Below are 15,386 nucleotides of genomic sequence, written 5' to 3'. Positions count from 1 at the left end.
ATGTGCTGATTTTATTGTTTTAAATGTAATTCTCATCATCATTTTTTATACTATTTTATTATTGTTTTTGCTATTTGTGCTAATTTTATTTATTTTAATGTCATTTTAATAATCATTTTTATATATATATTTTATTTATTTTATATTATTATTTTTCTTATTTTTTAACATGTTCAATGTATCATTTTGGCATGTCAAGTGTACAGCACTTTGTGTTCAGCTGGGGGCTGATCTGAAAGTGCTATATAAATAAATTGCTTGCTTGCTCCAGGGGATGTCACATGAATCGAGATGACGTGTAACAGTCAGTAATCAAGTCGGCCGATGTTTTTCTTTTTGGTTGGCAGAACCGGAGCGACTGCAGCTGTCAGTGAGCACTTCAGCATCTTGCTATCGCTACAACAGAGGGGTGGGCATAAAGGGAGTAATTTTTTGTTTAGGTGGGGGGTAATGTCAAATGCAATGTTTTTAATCAGCAAACACACAAACTGTTTGTGTCTGCAGTTTGTCTCACGGTGTGTTGCTAGCGAAAGGTCCAACTGCTGTACTTCAGAGATACAGGTGTGTACATCCACAAAGAGCAGTAAACCTCAGAGCAGCAGTAGCCCAGATCAGATCAGCCGATCACAGTCTGCACGCTTAGAAAATCTACTGGAGATCTCAATAGAAATGACTGATTCCCACACTGAGCCACTACAGCCCATTATAGGGTTCCCCCACCTGCTGAATCCCACTTTAACAATTGACTGTGCTCATTTTCTTATGCAGGAGCAAAGTCACCCTCTGCAATGTGGGACAAGAAAATTTAAAAAAAATCTATTTTTGTTCTTCTTCTTCTGATTGAAGCAGAGTATTAAAAATGAGACTAACCGTTTGTATTCATCTTCTAATATTATTTTATCATTGCATTAAGGCACATAGCTCAGTTAGCTTTGCACAAAACTAGCTAGTAGAAACGTCATCCAAAGACCCACTCTTTACTTTCTTACATTTCAGAGCCTGTACTTTTAATCTTTTACTTCCACTTCCACCGGAATATTTTTTAACACTAGTATCTGTACTTCTACTCGAGTACAGAATGTCTGTAAGGAATCAAAGCAATAACAGAATCTGAATTTCTTCTTATCAATCCCCATCCCTACCTACAAGACTTGTGGGTTTGTTGTGGCACAGTGTGTGAGAGACGTACCAGCACACTGTTGCAGTATTTGCTATAGGGGAAGAGCAAAGTTACTTTAGTCAGCAGTAACTGTGCTGTATAAAAGACGTGGGCACAGCCACTGTGATGTCACCGCAACTAAAGCGGATATAAAGAAATTCTGCATTTGCTCCACTTTTATAAACTGGTGGTTATATCCACTTTCTACATTCAGTCTGTGGCTTTAATGTGTTACATCTAAACAAACTTTACAACAGCAGGTGCCCAGGTATACTGAGACTCACACAGCTGGTGGCAACAGATGATACCGGCAGTACATCTTTGTCAGGTGACATCAGCCTGGTGACTGCTATCAACCAGATGATGTTTAATACTGGAAGCTGTCGTACACTTCTTAAGCTCTGATTAATTACTTAAACGACACAATGACAGGGAAAAGCCCTTACAACAGAAACAAAACGTTTAAAGTTGTTATAGTCATTGGCCAAATTGGTGCATCCCTAACACTGAAAGGCTGCGATCTGATTTCTTCACAGAGCTATGGGACACATTGTTTACCATGAAGTAAGTAGTGGAACATATTCACAACACAGGACTAGATTCATATCCAGGTTTTGAAGGAACTGTGGTAAGTAGGCCACTGTTAAGCAGAATTGAAAGCTTAATTAATTAAAAACTATTCCTTTGAAAAATCAGTCCACCCCGTTTGTGTCTGACATGTACTCAGGGTCAGAAAGCACAGTGACCCAATGATATTAAGTGGGAAACACTGACAGACCAGACTGTGGTCCTTTATAATTCCTGATGCTCATGAGGATGAAATTTCTGCTAATCTTACCTTGACTTTCACCATGCGCTTAACAGTCTTGATCTTGGCCTCACAGAAGGCTCCTCGGTACTTGGCACTGACATCTGTCCCCACTGTCAGGTAGGCAGGCTCATCTGCTGCCTGAAATGCCAATACAAACATACACATAAGCAGCAGCTCTCAAGACTTTGAGTTGCATTTGTGAAGTTTGTGTGATGGTTTCACTTTGTCAGTCTGTCATTTGTCAAAAGCCTGGAGAGCACATCCATGAGTCCTGGGTCTAATTCCAGTTTTAGGAAAATGGATCCTTTAAAAACTGATTACTGACGTACCTGTTTACACAATGAAAATGGCAACCAGTTCCTGACCATTTGTGTGAAGTGGTTTGTCATCTCAACCCTTACCAGCTTACCTTTTTCTAAACATCAGCTGCTGCCTACATGTTATTTTGTCTCATTTGTGTTGACACTTTTCATCTAACTCTTGATGATTACATCAAGAGTTAGATTCAGAAATGTTCAGAAATGTTTCTTCCAAGAAACCCAAACCTCAGATAACTTTCCTACCAGATACATAATGCGAGTGAATGTAATTAGCTTTTTATTAATGGCAATAACAGCAAATCAAACTAATCAATCTAAAAACCAGAATAAGACATGTACTGACTAGGTGTTTCAGTCTGTCTGTCTAAATATGCAGCCGGTCACCAAACACCTAGTTATATAGTGCTACTTGTCATAGCTCCTGATCCTTATCATGTAGTTTTACAGGAATAATAATGTTGTTGCATCTGATTTAAATCAATCATATTTTTAGGTTAAAAAAAACAACAAAACAAATCCCCCACCAAAAAACTCAAAGGGATGAGTGGTCTTTGGAATATTAAAAAAGGGTCTTTAAATAATTTGCAAATCAGAGACAGTGTTGTAATTAAAGCAGTGGAAATGCGTTTACATTGTACAGCAATTGTCGGAATCCTGCTTAGGACTATAAACATTTGGCTCATCACTATAACACCACAGCACAGATCTGCCATGTAAAAACGATAAACCGACACAGGAGTCGGAACTGGAAAAGCACAGTTTAAGTCATCTGTGTCTGGTTCCATCTGGGTCTCTGAGCAGGGTTCAGACATGGTGCTTAGACCGAGAACACCATCTTCAGTTTGTGTCGCAGGTCAAACACTCACCTTCATTTCTTCTCGGCTATTTGAGGGAGTCCAGCTCGAAAGATTTGGGATCACTGAAAGACAAACAATGAGCCGACAGATGAGGTTAAAGCTTGCGGTGGCACTGAGGACAAACAGGGCATAAAGAGTCAAACAGACCAGTCCAGTTTGAAAATCACGCTAAGCTAACCGACTAGCCACTCACTTGTGTTAGCTCAGGCATTCTTTTCTAGCTCGGTCAACCCACTCCCTCCCTCCCTCCCCTCAAATCTGCCTACTCGTATCAGTTCAAATATGTGGCCCAAACAGCTCGCAAAAATTTAGCTAGTAACCTTTACTTCCAGTGAACACCGGGTCCCCGGTTTGAAGAAGCGTCGCTGGTAGCTCGGTGATGGGCACGGTGCGTGAGCGGGGCCGGAGAGGGGCGCCTCTTCCCGCTCCGCTCCCAGCCCCTGTGAGTCACGTCGCCATCACAGCTTGTCATGTCAGCTAGCTGGGCTAACTTTATCACATCCACACCAAATCCGCTTAATAGCGACCAGCTGCTACCACACAACCGAATGCCAAGACGAACGAAGTCCAAACAACAGGCGAACGGGACAAGCTGCTCTTCGCTTCGTAGCTACGTCTAGCTAGTTGGCTAACTAGCGACTCAACTAGCTAGTTACGGAGATTTAAACGGTCCGCTAGCAAATGAGCAGCATAGCTAGAGTCCACTCTAGGTCCCACTTGGTTACGAGATCAAACTAAGTTTTTACTAAACAGTGTGAATCAGTGACACTAGACGTAACGAGAACTGCTGTAGATTTATTTATTTAATAAACGGTTCCTCCACAAAGGCGCCGGAGCTTCACATTTCTTCAGTGCAAAAACAACCCGACTGCCATTCAATTCAGACAGCCCCGACGAATAGCGAGCAAACGGACATCTCCCGGTCTCTCCGCTGACGTCTAGCTGCCCTCGGCCTACCGACAGTTTAAACTGTTCAAAGTTTTAGCTTTGTTCTAGTCAAAATATGAAGGTTTTATACTTACATTCACGGACACAGCAGCTTCCCCTCTCGCTCGGGCTGCAAAGCAATATACGAACAACAAGCTGTTGAGCCTCAAGCTCCGTTTCCTGAGAACACGATTGGCTGTGGTGACAGCAGTGGTCGCAACACAGAAATTTGATTGGTGGATCGATTTCTCAATTTCAATAGGACAGTCTTCACGCGGTATCGCTATGGGCTTGTACAAACGCGGCGCCACTAGGGAAATGACGGCACCTGCAGGCCAGTGGTGTAATCAGAAGCGAGTTCAATAGAAAAAAATACACAGGGCGATCACAATTGGCCGTCCACGCTTTGTTCCTCGCTGTAGCGCGTCTCTATTGGCGGAGCGGTCTTCCTCGTCTGTAGCGATATAACAGGAAGCCTTGCCGTGCTGGATTTCTGAGCACCATATTCAATTCACAGTTCATACTACTTATTTGTCGACTGGGCTGACCAGAAAAATAACACGCACGATTTTGTCAGATATAAAGTTTACACGGATTTTTACATAACCACAAACAGCGGGCGCTGGTGTTTGATCGCTTTGTATTGCCGGTAACAGCGAATCGAAACAACCGGGAAAAGGCGCTTCATGACGTACTTACGTGTCCTTCTGTTGTTATATGCAGTGTTTTCACATGTACGCGGAAATCAAAGAGACCGTCTCCTGCCCCCTTCTAATTCGCTGGTAACTCATGACTTGAGAACATACAGTGCACACTTCATTAAATGTGATTTGGTTCCACATCTGAGACGTCATTGTGTGAACCACGCTCTACAGCCTTTGGCACTGACAGCTTTACTGGATAGATGAGCTGCAAAGACAAAACGGTAGGCGTTTGTTTGGAGTACCGACGCCACAGGAAGACAGCACAATCATGTCATGGTGGTCACAGAGAAAGTGACGCTGTCATAGGTCCAACTATACCAAATCATAGGCCACTAAACAGCAAACACGTATAAATACTAAACAGTTTGTTATGATTTGTTGTTAAAAACACCCCAAAGATATTAAAACATCTCATTTTACCTGCTAATCATATTTTGCATTCATTCTTCATTAGTTTAGAAAGTGAAATATTTTTGTTCAAAATGATCTCACTTTGTGATGAAGGTCTTGTACAAACCTACTATAAAACCACTAGTTAATAATATTCATGTGGTTGGAGCTCTGCATGCAAACAAGTTTGTTTTCCGTTGTTGTTTTTCGTGTTTAACCAATCAGCTGACTGAAACACTGAAAACTGTTTGCTCTGTAGCAAAAAAGTATATTTGAAAGGTGGAATATGGCAGTATTAAAGATTTACAATCACTGTTCATCAACACTCTCCCCAAAAAAAGTAGTGTGAACTTTCATTCAACTTTTATTTTTAAAGCTGAAATTCAAACCAAAAACAAGACAACAGATGTGAAAGATTATCAACTATAAAACCAACAAAAGAAACAGATGCGCCCGTCAGCAGAGGATGAGTTTACATGTTGTCTTCATCCGAGTCGTCCTCTTCTTCCAGAGAATCCTGAAACACAAAAAGCAGTCACCTGAATGTACTGCCCACCACAGGAAAGTAGAACAACTATGGAAATACGTTCTCTACTAAAGTCAGACATGAATATCAAAGTCGTAAAAATGAAGGCTGGTTCCAAAAGAGTCGATCCTTACACATTCGCACGTTATTAGGTACAAGTTCACGGCGTGTCTCTACCTCCATACAAAAAACTGTTTTGGTCTGTAAGGATCATTTCTCCCTTCCCAACAAGTGTGTGGGAATACATTTACTGTAGAACTCACACATTTAGGCTTTAATAAGAATGCAGCTTCTTCAACTGTTAGATTTTCACAATGGTTAAAATGAAGCCCTCCACAGTCTGACAACTAATATCTGCTGTGAGATCCAGCCGTCCGAGACGTTTGTGGCCAGACGCCAACAGGCGACATGACAGCAGCGTCACAGTGGCTACATCTGTTTGTCTTGTATCGTCTCTATCTGCTACAAAGGATTATCACCCACCTTGGCATATTTCTCTGCTTCCTCTCTGACATCTTTGGGTACCAACTCGTGTCGTCCATTTGTGACTGTAAGAGAAGATATGTCACCAGGGCAACCAAAGTACTAATGAAGAATTACTTAGAGTTTTTTGCCAGTTTGTCAACATTATTCTGCATGTTATGCTTCTTTATTTGTGTGTCTCATTAGTTTAATGTGGCCGCGTGCAGCTCATGGATTGGTCAGACAGCCAAGAGGCAGTGACATCACAGGAACTCAGTCCAGTGAGCGAAACCTTCTGGATTGTCATCATCCCTACGCGATGAAGGGCGTCAGCTGACATCACTGTTAAGTCTAGAAGCTTCACACTAAAAGTAGAGACAGACAAATGAGTGGACAAGAAGAGCACTGATGGTGCTTACCTTCTCCAACCCAGCTGAGCTCCAGCTCAAAAGCCTTATCCTTAACCTCATCGTGGACAATGTAGATTCTGCAAACATCAAAATACAACAGACTTTAGGCAAAATACAGATACACCACGTGTGCAATGTACTTTAGACTTGCACTTTACACAGTTCACTTGCAATTTTTCTGCATTACATGACATGGGAGTTTTAGTTCCCATTTTCTTCACACACACACACACACACACACACACACACACACACACACACACACACACACACACACACACACACACACACACACACACACACACACACCTCTCTTACAGGTGACACAGTTCAGGAGTTCAGAAAAAATGAGTTTGGAAGTTGCTCACTCACATTTTGGCGACCTCTTTAACCAGTTCTCTGCATGTCATGTCCTTCATCTGAGACACACACACACACACACACACACAGAGGGAAAAAGCAAAGATAGTATCAGGCACACTGATCTGGATTAGGAGACTAATATTAACTATTAATCTGATTTTTTCTTTTACAATACAATTTTCCCAGAAATATCAGAAATGTAATTGAAAATGTTTTTTTTAACTAAACATGTAAAAATGCCTTTAAACATTCCTAAAATGTCAGTGAAGTATGTGCAGAAAATGTTTTTTACATTTTAAAAGAAAAAATAAGCAATTAAAATATGCAGATCTCAGAATTGCAAAGAAGAGGTTGAAAATAGACATTTCTTTAATAATTATGTTGGAAAATGTGTCCCCCCAAAAAAAGGAAAAAAAAAAAAAATGATGCCAGAAAAACTTTTTTTTTTTTTTTTTTTTTTTTTTTAAATATACTGGTGGTGCCAGTGCTACACTTCAACTCCCAGTAGATGCAGCTATGGAAGAAATGTGAAATTCCCAGGTGATTTCAGAAAAGCTGACCTCTGACCTTGCAATGACAGTCACCAGGATTCGAACCTGTCTGAGATTTTTTTGGTGTTCTCACCCTGACCTTGAGGTCGAGGTCACTCGACACATACCTCATCAGCCTTTTATGGCTGCGGTTAAAAAGGTCAATATCAAAATTACATCTTGAAACTACTTGAAATTGTTTTTACATGAACCTCAAACATTATTAAATTGAACCTTTTGACTTTTTTTTTTAAACCGAGTCACAGTTGAGTTCAGGATCAGCTGCTTTACAGACACTGATGCCACCAGCTCACATGTATTAAGGTGACACGTCTTCATTAACAGACGATCTTTCTTATCTTATTAAAGATTTGTGCTGAAGCTAAAGTTGTGGTTATTTAACAGATGAAGAACTGGATCTAGAATAAGAGTGCTAACAGAACTAAACTGGACTCATGTGAATGTTGCAGGTTCAGACTCACCTGCAGTTTTTCAATCTCAGTCTTGGCAGCTTGTTTTGCCTTTCCGATGGCACATCCCCAGTAACCCTGCACACAAACACACACACAGACGCACACACAGTGTTGTTACTGCTGCTTTAGCCAAGGTTCTACCTGGGTTCCCACCATATACAGATGTGAGAGCAAACTCACGTATGAGATGCCGGACGGGTCGACCATGTAGAGCTGGGGACCGTCGTCTTTGTCGTATGAGCCAAGGATGAAACTGAAAGAGAAACAACCAGAACACAGACATGAAAGCATCGATTTATTACTGTGCTCCTAGAGTGAAGGAGGGGGACCGTGAATAATAATAATAATGATGATGATAACAACAATAATACATTTCATTTATTATGTTCCTGAACCTACAGCTTCCTGTCCACTCCATTCAAACTCAAATTCAAGAGGTGACCTGAGATTTTTTTTTTTTTTTTTTTGTTAAATGTCAGAAAGTCTTTTCTTTTGGTTGGCTGATGTATAAAACAAAGAGAAAAATATCTCCCACATAAAACTAGAATCCTTTATACATTTTGGGTAACCCTGTGATTTCCGGAAAGACTAACTGCATTAGAGTTTTTAAAATGGATATTTTGTTGCTTTAACCATTACAATGTGAACATCCATATATTCAAGAGAAGGCAGACATCTCAACGGCACATACGTCCAAAATTAGGTAAGACACCAGAACAACTTAGACCAGGGCTCTCAAAGTCGTGGCCCAGGGGCCACTTGCGGCCTGTATATTGACGTGAAGAAATCTAACGCAGTTTGTCCCTTGAAGTGACTTTTTCTGTTACTGAGGATTTGTTGTGTTAGTTCAGTGACAGAGTCACACACTAATGTGTACACTTGATTTTGTTACATACGAACACAATGAGAGCAGAAGTGCTGCCACGTGTCTGTCCAGAAGGAGAGGACCAATCATTTAAGTTTGAGACCCCTGACTTAGATGAATAAACACCAAAGGAAAAAATAAGAAAATCCACTTCTGGAGCAAGTTGTCCGTTTAAATGACCTCCAACTGTTTGATAAAGGCTTGTATGTGAAATATACGCTGCTCCCCCTATATGTTTCCTCACCCTGATGGCCTGGAGAAATTCTCTCGACTCTCAAAGATATACTTAAGAATGAGAGAATCCTTCACAATGGGAAAGAATTCCAGGTCAAGTGTGAAAATGGAAATAAGGAAAACATACATTTCCATAAGGAGAGGCTCTCTCTGTCACTGATCTACGTCACAATCCTCATCTTTTATTGACATGCACATCCACACAGGTAACCAACTAATGCATGACTGTGTGCTGTACACAGCACAACACTAATATGACAACACTGATCGTTTACTCTGAACACAACACTGAGCTGTGGTCCTGAACACATCATGACTTTGAGCTTTGACAATGAAAAGAACACAGACCTGAACTTGAAACAATTACAACTTTGAATCCGTCAGGCCTAAATCAGTTTTTCCATTTAGAACAAAAGTTGTGGATTTGTGGGCGTGTCCCTGAGTTTAAGGTAAATACAGCAAAGGGAATAATCTGACAGTCAACAGGAAGTGACATCATAGAAGTCCCCCCCCCCTCGGGTACGTACTTGAGTCAGTCATCGCTGTGATGGGTGTAGTTAATTTGGATCATTTTTTAAAATAATACATATGATAATTATTATTATAATATTTGTACAATACTTTACATCACCTGAGCTGTAAATGAAGTTTGACTGTTGACGGCTCGAACATTAGAAGAATACAATATGAAAAGGAGTCATTAAATGCAACAGCGGTCTTTTCTAGTAAGAGGGTTTAATCAGGAGCCGTAGGATGACAGCAAAGCTCAGGAGCGTGTAGCGACATAAAGGGTACCAAGCTAAACTTTAATGCTATCTGATGTGACTGTGTGAATGATGAGACTGAACCGTCTTTTTGACAAAATGACTCCGGCTCAACAGGAAGGGAGGAGTCAGACAGAAGCTCAGGGTTTATTTAAAAATGCTGAAGGAACAGAAGACGTGACGGCAGCTCCGCTCCATGTTTTCATAATGTTAACATAATTACTGAAACTCACCTGCAGCCAAACGGCCTCACAGCGCTGTACAACGTATAGGCATGGACATACATGGCCACTCTGTCTGAGAGGTGCTGCAAGGAGAGGAAATACCATTAGATTAAAACCATTCAGATCCCCATTCTGTGGCCCCAGACACAAACAAACAAACACGTGGTATTTGCTAAAATGATTTTATATGATCGATCAACCAACTGACCAGCTGTTTTAGATGAGAGGCATTGTAAGAAATCCTGTAACTATACTGAGAAAAAAATGATACCATATATGCAAAGGCAAAGTCCCTAATAGCAGCTTAAAAAGAAGGAAGTTAGAACTGTAGCAAATTTGAATGGGTTCCTTCGTTTTACAGACGTTTACTGGGTGAAAATGTCTCGTTGATGCCAAAAGGTCATTTCAACCAAGCTATGTAGAAGAACATGTCTGAATACACAGCACATTCAGCTACAGCAGATGAGTTAAAGCTGCACAAGCCCACACCAGATGCCACTCCTGTCAGCTAAGAACAGGAAGCTGGGGCTCCAATCAAATCAAAATGGCCAATAGGAGGGAAGTGTTGCCTGGTGAAGTGTGAACATATGTTTCACTTTAATTTATGCTTCTCTCATGTACGCGCTTATTACTTGTTGTGATTCGATGTCCCAACACTGATTTCCTAGCTCAGCTGATCAGTAGCTATTAGGGGACAACTTTTTTTGTCCAACTGAAAACTCCATGTGCTTGACAACAATCTGGAGGCAGAGCATTTATAAGTTTGATTTTGTATTTCCTCAGCTGGTTCCTATAATACAGAACAAGAAATTTAGAACACAGAAGAACTGACAAAGACTTTTTAAGCTTCCAGGGACTGCTGTTTAACGCATCGATCCATGGCAAATACATTGTTCCTCCAAGCATCCATGCTAGTAACATAGCTGTATGGGTATGTCACACGATACAGCAGAGGAGCAGTTTTTAGTTTCTTTCTTGTACAACCTGGAGTTTCAGACATTTGGCTGCAGAGCCACATGTGACTCTTTGCCCATCTCCAGTGGCTCCCTGTGGCTTTACCAAAATAACTAGACAAATATGAATACGGCTTATCATGTAACATTTGAAATGTTTATCCATCACTGTTGCAACTCTTTACATTATCTTACTTTAAAACGGAATAAGCTATGATTCCAAAGATCCTGTTTTATTAGTAACATATAGTTACTATTTATTTTACAGCTGGAATTTCATGAATAACACTTTATTTTATTATTATTACAATGACAATACAAAATTAAAATACCTGATCATAGAGAAAAAAAAATGGTAACAAAAAACAACAGGAAGCTGATGCGTTACCTTCAGAGGAATGTCGTGTCCGTAGTTTGATCTGAAGTTAGAAGCTTCTTCTCTGGCAACTTCAGCGAGTGAGCGAGCATCAGCTAATAGGCCAGCTACTGCCTGTTGAGAGAGAAGCTTTACTTACACATATTCATGTCACAATAAGTCTGTGAACACACAAAATAAAATGTTTCACAAACAGAATGTGGGGACCATTTCAGAAAGTGATATCCTGCAATTTCCAGGTACAAACATCTCTAAGTGAGACGGTGAGCTGCAGATGGAGTGGGTCAGAAGAAACAGCGTTTCGATCTCATCAAAAGCTTCAGTATGTTCAGCATCTTCAATATCCAAAAGATCATTTGGAACGCAGACTGGAGCAGGTAGGGATCGAACCACCTTCAGATTAGTAGATGAACTGCTCCACCTCCTGAGCTCCAGCTACGCCATTTATCCATCTATCACAACTGGTCCAAGGAAGGAACAGGGGGACAGGAAAGGCTGGCCTCTGTTTCAATCCAAGAAGCGAGCTATTGTAGCTCAAACTGCAGAAACAGTTCATGCTGGTTCTGATACATGCCGAGCACATCCACTGCTCAAAGTACCGGCCATGGGCATGTGAGCATCAGAACCGGACCACGGTTTCTTTTACACCACGTGGCTGGCTGGGATCATGGCACCAGGACACACTACGAGAAAAAGGCAAGCTGGCACAGGCAGTGTGACGCTTTGGGCAACGTTATGCTGGGGAACTTCGGGTTCTACCCTCTACAGCACCTTTTCCACTACTAACTACTCAAATCAACTCACCATGGCTCGCCACGACTCGGATCAACTGGTTTTCCATTACAATCAATTACCACCTAATGTGCATGGTCGTTGTCATAGCAATGCATGCCCCGTGATATAATTAACGCTACAACAAAGGTTGATATCGAGGCAAGAATATAGCTGCTGCTCGGTCACACAACAAAAACCATCAAGCTGGTGCTGCTGCCACCACAGACACCAAGTTAGCCAAGACAGCTGAAAGCTTGTCACTCTGTGCCAAAGGTTGTCTTCTTAGTCTGATCTATGAGGCAATGTCGCTTTTGACACCATCCACAAAAAAAAAAGATGAGCATGAGGACAGTTTCTTTTGAGCACCGATGTACACATTTATGTAGCACAGCTGAATAGACCTGAAATATGTTTGACGGCTTGTGTGGTTACCATGCCAATGTGTCTGTCGATGTTAAAGATCCGTTTGTTGGAGCCCTCCTCGTACAGTTTAGACAGGACTAGCTTCTCCACCCCGAACACCACCCCGTCCTTACAGCGGATTCCAATGGCTGTGCTGAACATCACAACATGGAGACATACATACTTGAAAATTTGATCATGACATGTCTGGAAACTAATCAGAACTATTAGCACCATTAGCACTCTGGGTTAAAAAGTCAGTTGGTTAACAACACTGTAGAAAAACAAATTTTTCTTCATATTTACCCACCACATCACATTCAGTGGGGTCTGGTTTTAGTTTAAAAAAAACATGGAGACTCTGACCTGCTGTTCTCTACAGCCTTCATGGCATACTCCACCTGAAACACTCGACCATCTGGAGAGAAGGTTGAGGCCGACAGGTCATACTGCAAGACAAAGCAGAAATAGCAGCTTCCAATATTAAACTAACAACTGATATTAGTAGCTGGAAAGAACAGGTGTATAATCAAACTCACACTTTCATGTGGCCTTAAAGTTTTAATTAATTTTAAAAAAAGAGGGATGACTGACTTGTAGTCTAAAATCATTTGCACATCATTTGCCCAACTTGTGTTTTGGGTAAACATGTGCAAAATATATTCAGGGACTGTATTCCTGAACCTCTGAGGACTACACCCAGACTTAGCTTGGTGTGTTGGTAGAATTCAGTAAACTAAAGTATATTTCATTCTTTGTGTGAACTGGACTACTTATATTCGCTTTCACCTCAGGTGTACCAAACACCTAATTGGTACCCTGCTCTCTGACAGTTCCAAAGTAAATGTTTATGTTTTAAAAAAAATAAAGTTTGTTTTAGAAAGCCTTTGTTAAATAAAATGAACCCCAGTGATAAACTAAATAAAAAGTTACTCTTCTCATGGAGAGAATTTAGCTGGCACGCAATTCTGAGTCATTCTAAATCCAGTTTGACGGAGGCTAACATCTAAACACATAAATATCGTGAATTCCTGTAATTACAGTGATAAAACGAATAATTAACGCCACAGTAGAAAGCTTTTTTTAATGCTTATAAATTGTTAAATTGACTAAAAATCCTGAATCGGGACTAAATTAAACTACTTTCAATTTCAGTTTAGCTTCTGTTAGCAGGCCTCGTTGTGACTCAGCAGGCTAACACTCTAGCTAGCTGCAGACTGAACTGAATGAACATAATTTTAACTATAAAAGCAGAATATTTTCCGGAAAACAGGACTAAAGGCAGACTCATAAACAGAGTGTACGTAAGTTAACGCTTCTTCTCAAAAAGCACTTAAACACTCACCCCAGTCCCGATAGAGCTCATTTTAATACCAACTGTAAATCCTATGCATAGGTCCCATAAAGCGCTCTCAAACCACTCTTCCGGTGCCTCCTCACGCGTTTCACACAAACTTCCGGGGACAGACTTCAAAATAAAAGCTTAACTTACATTAAATATAGTTTATAAAGCACCACGGTTAGGTGTATTTAAAAAATAAATGTCTGACAGATGATAGCTAGATATGGCATGACGCTGTAGTGATTCATAGACTCAAGATGAAATAGTGAAAATAAATAAGTAAGCATTTCTGGAGGATTTTAAATATATTTAAAATAGTGTAAAATACATGTGGCTTTAAATATAATTTTTAACAAAAGATTATCTTATATTACAACAAACTCAGAAGAAGATTTTTATTTACCATCTAATTTTTGTAAATCATAAGATAAGATAAAATGCTTTGAAGGGGATTTTCTTTTTCAAAGAAACAATTCTATAATCATCCATCCATTCATTCTAGTCTTCTGTGGTCTTTTAAAAAAAAAAAAACCTTTTTAAGAATTGTTTGGGAATTTGGTCATTCCTAAAAAATTTTCTATCGCTCTCATAAGTTTCTTTTGGTTTTTGTCAACCAAATCTCTTTGACTTTGGACCTCATATTAAGAGTTTAGTTCAGTGAAAAATTATCAAATGCAAGTTCAACAGTTGGACTAAACTCCAAGTCTGTATTTTAAATACATTTCGGCTTGTATTGGGCTGAAGCAAAAACAGCTGAATTTTTGCTTCAGCATTGCTACATTTATTTTTGTTTCAACATATCTGAAAAATTCAGGATCTGCCATGATTAGCGCCTCTGTTCTGCCTTTCAGTCCAGGTTTCTCCAGTAGGATTTCTTGATATCGACCACTTCATCTATCTGATGACATGTACAGGAGGATGCACAGGCGCCTGTACATGTCGTGCAGGGACCTGTCCTTCATGGTGGTTCCTCTTCTTGCTCCCCTCTTTCCTGGGTTTCTACTGCCTGAGATATTCACCTACAGTAATAGTTGCGGCCATCTATCTGATGTACTCATTGATCTGCTGTTTCATGGATTCTGGCCACCTTCCGTCCACTTAGCGTATGGTTCAAGGGTGCTGGATTTGGGGTGGAACCCTCCAAGCATGGTAAGGAGCCTTCTTGTCTTGATGTGAGTGACTTCTGTCACCTCCTTTGGCCAGCTTATTCTCCCAGCAGGGTACCTGACGATCGGCAGGGTGCAGATGATTGCTCAGATCTTGTTCTTCCCATTAAGACATGTATCTGACCTCCAGAAATCCTACCAGTGATTGGACAAAGCTGGACTGAAAGACAGGCAAGACAAGACACAGGATCCATACAGGCTGGGGTCTACCACACCAGGTAAGACGACAGGTGCAGGCTGTGCAAAGGTACCTTTGAAACAATCCAGCAGGAGGGTGCAAGATGCTAGCAGGCAGGGCATACATGGAATGCCATAAACGTGAGCATGGAAGTCCCGAGGTCAAAATGGGACACA

The 15,386-nt window shown here is 40.7% G+C and overlaps 2 protein-coding genes and 1 non-coding gene across 4 annotated transcripts in view; all 3 read right to left on the bottom strand.

Annotated features, from left to right (window-relative positions):
- arid4a (AT-rich interactive domain 4A) overlaps positions 1-4,399 on the bottom strand; it is a 39,481-nt gene extending 35,082 nt beyond the window's left edge. The window contains exons 1-3 of one of the 2 annotated variants that reach the window (XM_005477722.4): positions 4,170-4,399; positions 3,157-3,209; positions 1,998-2,108 (exon numbers count right to left, since the gene is read on the bottom strand). In XM_005477722.4, the coding sequence (XP_005477779.1) occupies positions 1,998-2,108; positions 3,157-3,162 (117 nt within the window). In that variant the 5' untranslated portion in view covers positions 3,163-3,209; positions 4,170-4,399. Of the gene's footprint in view, positions 1-1,997; positions 2,109-3,156; positions 3,210-3,467; positions 3,784-4,169 lie in introns of those variants that run through there. The other variant, XM_005477723.4, reaches the window with a different exon arrangement.
- A 1,110-nt stretch (positions 4,400-5,509) lies between these two features.
- Positions 5,510-14,017, bottom strand: psma3 (proteasome 20S subunit alpha 3). The gene is made up of 11 exons (XM_003456192.5): positions 13,870-14,017; positions 12,891-12,973; positions 12,555-12,678; positions 11,361-11,462; positions 10,029-10,102; positions 8,113-8,185; positions 7,942-8,007; positions 6,939-6,985; positions 6,576-6,643; positions 6,178-6,242; positions 5,510-5,685 (listed from the first exon to the last, which is right to left on the bottom strand). Exons 1-11 carry the CDS (start codon positions 13,888-13,890, stop codon positions 5,641-5,643), a joined length of 768 nt encoding a protein of 255 aa, XP_003456240.1. The 5' UTR covers positions 13,891-14,017; the 3' UTR covers positions 5,510-5,640.
- Positions 6,392-6,471, bottom strand: LOC112843212 (small nucleolar RNA SNORD53/SNORD92). Its single transcript, XR_003215398.1, has one exon. It is a non-coding gene; the product is annotated as a small nucleolar RNA SNORD53/SNORD92 (small nucleolar RNA).
- Positions 14,018-15,386: the final 1,369 nt, after the last annotated feature.

This window comes from Oreochromis niloticus, linkage group LG19 (genome assembly GCF_001858045.2).
Source record: "Oreochromis niloticus isolate F11D_XX linkage group LG19, O_niloticus_UMD_NMBU, whole genome shotgun sequence".
Classification (NCBI taxonomy): Eukaryota; Metazoa; Chordata; class Actinopteri; order Cichliformes; family Cichlidae; genus Oreochromis; species Oreochromis niloticus.
The sequence above is the reverse complement of the archived record's forward strand: the minus strand, read 5'-3'. Positions and strand labels throughout refer to the sequence as shown.